General features: G+C 47.1%; 1 protein-coding gene across 1 annotated transcript; it reads left to right on the top strand.

Moving 5' to 3' along the window:
* Nucleotides 1-5: 5 nt before the first annotated feature.
* On the top strand, nucleotides 6-8879 carry HHIPL1 (HHIP-like 1; the record flags this gene model as incomplete). Its single annotated transcript, XM_010193861.1, has 4 exons — nucleotides 6-86; nucleotides 5357-6003; nucleotides 8283-8426; nucleotides 8551-8879. Coding segments are annotated over 4 exons (1201 nt in total), but the record flags the coding sequence as incomplete, so codon positions are not given.
* Nucleotides 8880-9197: the final 318 nt, after the last annotated feature.

Raw genomic sequence — 9197 nt, 5'->3', positions numbered from 1 at the left:
TCCAGCGCTTCTACCGCCTCAGCGCCCACCTCGACGGGCCCACCTACGCCACCTGCGCCGGGCACCTGCAGGACCTGCTCTGCCAGGTGAGGCGACCCGGGCACTCTCAGGGGCTTCAGCTGCACAGCGGGCTTCCACAGCACAGAAGGCATCAGCCACACAGGGGGCTTTGGCCACACAGGGTGCAATAGCCACACAGGGGGCCTCAGTCCCCAAACGGTGCTTTTGCTACGCAGGGTGCTCAGGCCCAGGCATGGGTGCATTGGTCCATGGGGGTGCATTGGCCACATCTGCAATACTGCGTCCAGTTTTGGGCTCCCCAGTTCAAGAGGGACAGGAAACAACTGGAGAGAGCCCAATGCAGAGCCACTGAGATGGTGAGGGACTGGAGCATCTCCCACACGAGCAAAGGCTGAGAGAGCTGGGGCTGTTCAGCCTGGAGGAAACTGAGGGGGATCTCATCAATGCTCATCAAGGTCTGGGTCAGGAGGATGGGACCAGACTCTGCTGGGTTGTGCCCAGTGACAGAACGAGGGGCAGTGGTCACAAACTGGAACACAGGAGGTGCAACCTAAACATGAGGAAAAACTTCTTGATGTGAGGGTGTCAGAGCATGGCCCAGGCTGCCCAGAGAGGTTGTGGAGTCTCCTTCTCTGGAGACACCCAAAGCCCTGGCCGTGTTCCTGGGTGATCTTCTCTGGTGACCCTGCTGTGGCAGTGGTTGCACTGGGTGAGCTCCAGAGGTCCCTTCCCATCCCAGCCATGCTGTGACTCTCTGACTGGTCCAAGCACAGGCACTTTGGACGTCACAGGGGTGCATAAGCCATCATGTGGGTACAGCAGCCCAGGAATGACTGCATCCACCCGTGGAGGGCTGCATCACCACAGGCACAGGAGCTTTGGATGACCCAGGGGTGCATGAGCTGTGGCATTCATTCCCACGCCCGGCCAGGGGTTCATGGACCACCCCACAGGTGCATCAGCCGTGGCATTAGTGCTTGGGTCCAGGCCTGAGTGCATTGACCCACATAGGGATGCATCAGGGATTAGTGTAGCAGCCAGGCACTGTCAGGAGCAGCTGTCCATCATCAGGTGACCCAGTGGACTTTCTGTTCTTTGGCAGGTGTCTGAAAGAGGAATAGAGATGTTGCTCTGCTTTAATTTATGAGCAGCAGTGCTGTAAGATGGATATCTAGAACGAGAGGAAATGGCCTCGAGTTGCACCAGGGGAGAGTTAGATTGGATATGAGGAGAAATTTCCTTACAGAAAGAGTGGTCAAGCACTGGAAAAGGCTGCCTAGGGAAGGAGTGGAGTCACCATCCCTGGAGGGGTTCAAAAACCATGTGGATGTGGCACTTGGGGACATGGTTTAGTGGCCATGGTGGGGTTGGGTTGATGGTTGGACTGGATGATCTTAGAGGTCATTTCCAACCTTCCCAACTCGGGATAAGGTAGGTTTTTGTACAAGATTACAGCATCCTGAGATGCTTTTAGGGTGTGCCGGGTGCTAACGGTCCTGATGGTGGGTGCAGAGAAATGCCTGAGGATGTGGCTTAGTAACCTGTGTGGTGGCCATCCTGCCCGGGTGAAATTTCCACTCAGGGTTGATGTTCTGTGGCCAGATATGATAACAGGATGATCGCCGAGCAGAGCGTCTGACCCTGTGTGGCCTTGCATGTATGAAAATGCCCCTGAGACAGAGCAGTGGCAGCTCTGTGCCATGCAAGTGTAAATCTTAAATTAATTCAGACAGTGGAGCCTCGTCTGCTGCGCTCAGGTGGGATCAGAGTGGCTTTTAAGAAATCCTGCTCTTAGCGTTTTGCAGGGTTCCTGAAAGCGTGAAGAGAAAGACAGCCCTTTTCCACAACAGTTTCTGGAGATTTGGCTTTTATTTCATCTCACATTGTACTGGAAGCAAAAAACCTTTGAATATATTCCTGAAACATGTCCAAAAGTCCATTTTCGGATCAGAAACCAGTTAGCAGTGGCTGCTAAGCACTCCTTCTGGCTCTGGAAGGGATAAGTAAAGTCTCCTGCATACATCAGACACCCGACAGTTGAAAATTTGTTCAGAAGCAGTCAGATATTTCACTGTGGCAAAAATGATTCACTGAAATACTCTGATGAGCTCAGTGCATCACCAGGCCAGACGTGGCTACGAACCACTGCCTGTGGCCACGCAAGCATGAAATGGAAGTTCAGGCACTGCAAGCACTCCAGAATGCTCTGCTGCCATTCATTCACTCATTATATAGACAATTTACAGCCTAGACCTGCATTAATAAGTGGGTTTCTGTGACTTACTCAGCATGCTTCTGTCTCTTTCCGCTCACAATTTGTGATTTCTCTTAGACGTGATCAAATTATTTTGACAAGCATCTTGTGGGGAGGATTCCTACCTTCTCTTCAGTTGCGATTTGCTGTGTGGTGCTGTTTCTGGTTCTTGCAGAAGGGCAAGTGGGGAAGAGCAGAAACATCCCTCGGTGCTGCCCATAATCCCCCAGCCCCAAAACAGGGTTTCACCCCACCAGAATCAGGCTGAGATTGGGGGAGAGGGGTACTGCAGGGAGACATCCCTGCCTCACATCCTCAACACCCAGGGGTAATTTTTTGGGGGCAGCAGGTCTCAGGGGACGTGTGTGGATGTGGATTATTCTCCGGGAATAGCTGGTTTAAAGGCTTCAGTCTCCAGATGGAGGCAACAGGGAATGTCAGGGATTATGTGAAATTTGGACGCTTCCCTGAGGAGTCCCGTTGCTACCTCCGGGCTGATCGCAGCAGTAAATAAGCCGTTGTTTGATGTGGGTGTTCATCCAGATTCAGACTGTTGCAGATAAATAGCTGCCTCTGAATTCCTGGCACAGATAGGATGGGTTTGGCTAACTTGTCTTAATGCGACTTGTTTTCTTTTCTGATGAGTTTATTTTTGTGGTGCGAGCTTGTTGCAGCCGTAATGAAGTTACTGATCATCTGCCCACTGGTTTCCATCGTCTTTGGACCACACCACAGTTTAAAATGAATGAACAGACCATGTCCTTTGGCAGTGAGAATTTAGATTTGTTAGTGATGCTGGGCTGTGGCCAAGTGTAGAGTTTTTTGGTGTTTCGAGTTAGTGAATGTAACAAGACAATGTGAAGGGTGAAGGACCACAGCGTTTGGAAAGCTGGACATGAGCCACCAATGTGCATCTGCAGCCCAGAAACCAATCCCATCCTGGGCTGCATCACAACAAGTGTGGCAGCATCGAGGGAGGGGATTCTGCCCCTCTGCTCTGGTGAGACCCCACCTGCAGTTCTGCATCCAATTCTAGTACTCCCAACACAAGAAGGCCACTGAAGTGCTGGAGCAGGTCCAGAGGAGGCCACAAAGATGCTCAGGGGCTGGAGCAGCTCTGCTATGAAGACAGGCTGAGAGAGTTGGGGTTGTTCAGCCTGGAGAAGAGAAGGCTCCAGGGGGACCTTATAGCGACCTTCCAGGACCTGAAAGGCGCCTATAAGAAATCTGGGGAAGAGCTGTTCACTAAGTCATGGAGCAATAGGACGAGGGGTAATGGTTTTAAACTAGAAAAGAGCAGATTTAGGTTGGATATTAGGTAAAAGCTCTTCACCATGAGGTAGTAGATCAGTGGCACAGGTTGCCCAGAGGTGGTGCAGGCCCCATCCCTGGAGATATTCAAGGCCAGGCTTGATGGGGTCTGAGCACCCTGATCTGGTACCAATGTCCCTGCTACTGCAGGGTTGGACTGGATCAGCTTTAAAGGTCCCTTCCAACCCAGCACATCCTGTCATTCTATGATTTGATGCAGAATCAGGTGTCAGGTTCCATCTCTTGTGGAATAAAAGCTGGAAAATACTCTGTATACATCTGGAGAATACCCTGGACACGTGCTTGGGTGCTGCCTGGCTGGTGATAGATCTCTGTTCCTCACCGCCAGCGTAATGCCGCTGGAAAGAGCTGTATGCCACCAGGAACGTGGTAAGGAGTGAAGAAGTCATCCACAAGTGATGTTTAAACACACCTGAGGCTGGAGTGAACACCACGCAGTGGCAAAGGGGCAGGGAAACCATCCCTCTGTGCTGGTTTTATTTTCCATCATCACAACTGCAGGGGAAATGCTCCTGCTCTCTCTGTCCCTGGCACACCTTGAGTAACCGAGCCCAGCAGTTACCCAGTCTGCCTGGGTAATTTCTGTGTTTTGTGTCCCGGGCAATCTCCTCTTTACCACATTAATTGCTGCTCATTTGAAGGCATAATAACCTTCATTTTGCGATGAATGGCTTGACACTCCAGGAGGAAAGCTTATTGTGCTCTAATGATCTGTTATATGGCCTCTCAGTTTATTATGGTATGTAATGGAAAATAAGATAAAAATTAAATATTGTGTGTACTTATCAGCTAATTTAAATACTTAAATATCTCGGATGTTACATCTTTACAGCTACTGAATAGTGCTATAATCTGCATTAAGAAATAACTCCCTATATATTTAGAAACAGCTCCCTATATTTTTATTTTAACGAGGCTTTATTTGCTTGGAAAAAATGCCAGCTAGGAATTAAAACCCACAGAATTTATTTAAGAAATAGGCTTTCCTTTCTGACCTTTCTTGCCTAAGTTATTTATCTACTCTGTGAGTACAACTGAGCCTCCACAGAGTCACGTTGCATTATTTGGAGAGCACTTTTGAGATGCTTGTCGGGAAGATGCATTACAACTGGAAAATAGTGTGTGTTTACGACAAGGAAAAGCCCTTGCAAAGCAGAACTGAGTCACTTTGGTCAGTCTGTAATTTACAGATGGTTTCACTGGATTGCAGTGGCTTTTTACATCAAGAAAATATACATCACACTGGAGAATACCTTGAACTGTGAACTTGGTCAGACCTTGGGCACATTTCCAAGGCTGCACCTTCCATTACTGAGCTGCAGCCACTGTGAGTGGACCTGGCCTGGAGATCTGAATCTTCTCTGCTGACTCCTTGGTTTCACTTCTGTGATGAATATGCTGGTTATCTCATAGAGAAAGCCACAGCATCCACAGAAAAGTCTCTTTTTCCCCAGCACAGTCTACTGGGGTGGTGTAGCAGGATATCTGTCATCACTGGTTTTCTTGAGGAAGGGCTGTGGTTGAAATAAATGAAGAACAGCATGAGGAAGCCAGCTTTCAGCAGCAGTATTAAAGATCATTTCCGTGAATGCTGAGATAAACCCCCTTCTTTTCCTCTGTTAATATCTCTTCAGAATAAACCACAACATCTGTTGTAATTAAGGTGAAATTTCTCCAATTAGTGTTGCTGCTCAGCTGTTTCAAATCTGGTCCTACAAATGGCTTGAGGCTCTTTCTCTGTCCCTCTAGGAATGCTCTCCATATGCAGCGCACTTGTACGACGCCGAGGATCCCTCCACCCCCGTGCGAACGATACCGGGGCTTTGCCAAGACTATTGCCTGCAAGTGTGGCAAAAATGCCGCTCCATTTTCCGCTACCTCTCTGCAGACCAAGAGTTAATGGCGCTGGAGAACAACGTGGCAAAATTCTGCCGCTACCTGTCCTTGGAGGACACAGACTACTGCTTTCCACACCTTTTGGCCAACCAGAACCTTAACCAAAACCTGGGCCTGGTGACCGCCGACGCGGAGGGCTGTCTGCAGCTCTGCCTCTTGGAGGTCGCCAACGGGCTGCGCAATCCCGTTGCGATGGTGCACGCCAACGACGGCACCCACAGGTTCTTCGTCGCGGAGCAGGTTGGCCTGGTGTGGACCTACCTCCCCGATCGATCCAGGCTGGAAAAGCCCTTTCTGAACATCAGCCAAGCCGTGCTTACCTCACCTTGGGAAGGAGACGAGAGAGGTTTTCTAGGTATTGTCTTCCATCCTAAATTCAAATTTAATGGTAAAGTGTATGTCTACTATTCGGTTGAAGTTCGTTATGAAGAGAGAATCCGAATCAGTGAGTTCAGAATTTCTCCTGCTGACATGAATACATTGGACCATGGTTCTGAAAGGTATTGTACACCCGTTTCTCTGGCAAATGTATTTAAGATCTCAGAGGGCACCTTGTGCGCTTTTAAAAGCTATTAATGAATAAGACTTATTTAGTTTAATATTGTTCTTGCATTCCAGCATGTTAATGTTAGTCCAAATCCGTGTCCAGCATATTGAGATAGATACGCACGTCCTCCATGGGTGAACTGCAAGTTAAAACATTTACATTTCCCAGTTCTGGTATGTCAAAAGATTTAACCAAGCATTGATTAAACATTATTTACAGTTAGTAGTTTGGGGTTAGTTTGTTGCTTGGAGTTTTTTTTTATTTTGGTGTAATGTATTTTATTTTTTATTTTGGTGTAATGATTGCCCTTTAGAATAGACTTCTGCAAAGCATGAGTGGAATTCACTCCGAAGCCAAAACTTTCCAAATCAGTACAAACAAACCAGTTTGGCCCCACGTTTCTTTCTCTGAATGACATCTCAGCCCTGTGATATTACAAACGTAATATCAAATTAAAGAAAATGCAAGCCACCGTGCTATTACTGAGTGCATTTTGATTGGAAATTCTATCTGTTTGAGCCCGGTCCTGCAGTTGATCCACATTAATACACACAGATAAAGAGAGGTCAGCCTATGGATTTATATAGACTTACAAATTTATAACCTGCTGCAGAACCACATGATAAAGCCACTGTTTTAGGAGATCCCTGAATATTAATGTGAAGATTTTTGCTGTGAGACACGGGCTATATTAGGTGCTTTCCAAATACTCAGCAATGGATGATTCCAGCTCAAAAATGCATGCAGCCCTATGGTAGAATAAATAAATATAGAAAAATAAATAATTATAAATAAATAATTATGTATTGCTTAATAAAGCAATTATAGCAATTGAGTGTAAGCAGCGCTGTAGGTGACAAGCAAGGGGAACTGAAACGTGGTCCTCAGGAGCGTGAAGCGGCAGATGTCAGGGCCCACGAGCTGTCTTGTTTAAAAATCCTCAGGCTCTCCATTTGTTACATTTCCTGTGCTCACTGAGCTGATGGTTGGTGTGGCAAAAGCTTAAGAAAACAGAATTGTGGTCCCGTAGTGCTTGTGTAGGCGCAGGTCCCACTGACTTCATCCTGAGATGCTGCCCGAGAGGGAGCTCAGACCAACACATGGTGTGCATTGCCGCGGAGGGAAGGCGTTTGTCTGCTTGTCCGCAGGGTTTTGCTCAATATGTTTTGGGTTTTTTCCAGTTTCTTGGAGGGGTTGAGGAGGATTCCCCTTTGTGTCCGTACGGGATCTTCTGCTGGCTGTATCTGTGCATTTGTGCAGAGTTTCCTTATCTCAGAGGTGGTGACATTTAACTGCAGGTGACAATAATTACACAGTTGGGTGCCTTCCCACAATTTACAGTCTGATCACGGCTGTAACTATCAGTACTTTCAGAAAGGAAAATGGTATAAATGATTATTATAATTTGGTTTTGCAGCTATTAAGAGGCACTGTCAGCACAAAATCTGGATTTTTTTTTTTTTAGAAGCTGGAGCAAAATAAACTTCAATTATTATACCTGGGAACCTCCGCTGCATGTGTTCATGGCTTTACCTTTCTATAAAGGTATACGTTATGTATTTCACCCTTTCCTTACCATGAAAGGGATGCCAGGTGCATAAAATAAGCAGATAAAAGAGAGAGTTTGGCTTCAAAATTAATATAAAGGTTGTTGCTACTGCTTTGAATAACCTTTGTCAATGTGTTGATTCGTTGGTGGAGCCTCTTTTAACCACTCTTTAAACTCATAAAGTCCCGTGTATGTAATTCTCATGTAAGGATTCTTCTCTCTTTTAAGAGTTTAACTGTTCCTTAATGTCTGAAAAGTTTTAGGTTCGCCTCGAAAGCGCCTGTCAGGATTGTGCCCAATGCTGTACAGATGGACCGCAGTCCTTTCTCTTGCAGTTTGCAATCGGATTTAAACTTTAAAAAAAATAAATAGAAAAAAACCCAAGAAGTTTAACCAGGAGCAAGGAAGAACCAGAGGAAAAGTGCAGTTAATTACAAGTATATTCTGTATTGTGATTTCCCACATTTTCCCTATTGCACAACTCGGTGTTTCTGTAAGCTGGAAAATATGTTGGAATTGTTTAAGGGTAGAAAATCAGTTATGCCCAAGCAAAATTCAGTAGCGTGGATGTAGAGGAATTTGCATCAGAACCCATCTGTGGCCGTTTCCACAACACTGGGGTTGCTCTGCCCTTGGCTTTGGGCTCATGCAGTCGGTAACACCTCCTCCCTGCTTTCCCTTAGGATAATCCTGGAAATAGAAGAACCCGCGTCCAACCACAACGGAGGAGAGCTGCTCTTTGGAGACGATGGGTATCTGTACATCTTTACTGGAGACGGAGGCATGGCTGGGGATCCTTTTGGGACCTTCGGAAACGCCCAGAACAAGTAAGAGCCCCGAAAACCTTGTGTGCGCCGTGTGTCCCTCCTGTCATCCTTGGGTTGAGGAGAGAAAGTTTGACCGAGGTCTTGTTTTATGTCTTTATTTTCTTTCCTTTCTTCTCCAAAACAGATCAGCGCTGCTGGGCAAAGTGCTGCGGATCGACGTGAACAACAACGACCGCGGGCCCCTGTACCGAATCCCTCCCGACAACCCTTTTCTCGACGACCCTACGGCTCGCCCCGAAGTCTACGCCTACGGAGTGAGGAATATGTGGCGCTGCTCTTTCGACAGGGGCGAGCCCCAAACCAAGGAAGGGAAAGGGCGGCTCTTCTGCGGAGACGTGGGGCAGAATAAATATGAAGAAATCGACATCGTCGAGAAAGGGAAGAATTACGGCTGGAGGGCGAGGGAGGGGTTCAGCTGCTACGACAAAAAGCTTTGCGCCAACTCTTCAATGGGTAAATAGATGCGGTCTCTCAATTACCTGCATCTCCCCCCGTGCACCGTTATTTTTAATTCCTGCCTTCAAAGCCTGGCTGCCTGGTGGAAAACGTACACTTTTGAGATGTAAATCTACATGGTCTCAGTCTAGAAGAGAACTGACTTGGGGATAAATACTGAAAGTCCAAATACTACCATTTTTGAGTTAGGAGGAAGATGAAACCTGCTAGCAGTTGTTTTTATAGGCAGTCGGTGGTGTTAGTCAAATTACTTGGTGATTCTGTGATTTAGAGGGATGGTTTCATCTTTTCCACATAAAACAAGCTTTCTTGCAG

This window comes from Mesitornis unicolor, unplaced genomic scaffold, assembly GCF_000695765.1.
Source record: "Mesitornis unicolor isolate BGI_N332 unplaced genomic scaffold, ASM69576v1 scaffold11781, whole genome shotgun sequence".
In the NCBI taxonomy this organism is placed as follows: domain Eukaryota; kingdom Metazoa; phylum Chordata; class Aves; order Mesitornithiformes; family Mesitornithidae; genus Mesitornis; species Mesitornis unicolor.
Note: the sequence above shows the minus strand (reverse complement) of the source record. Positions and strands in the feature narration are given on the sequence as shown.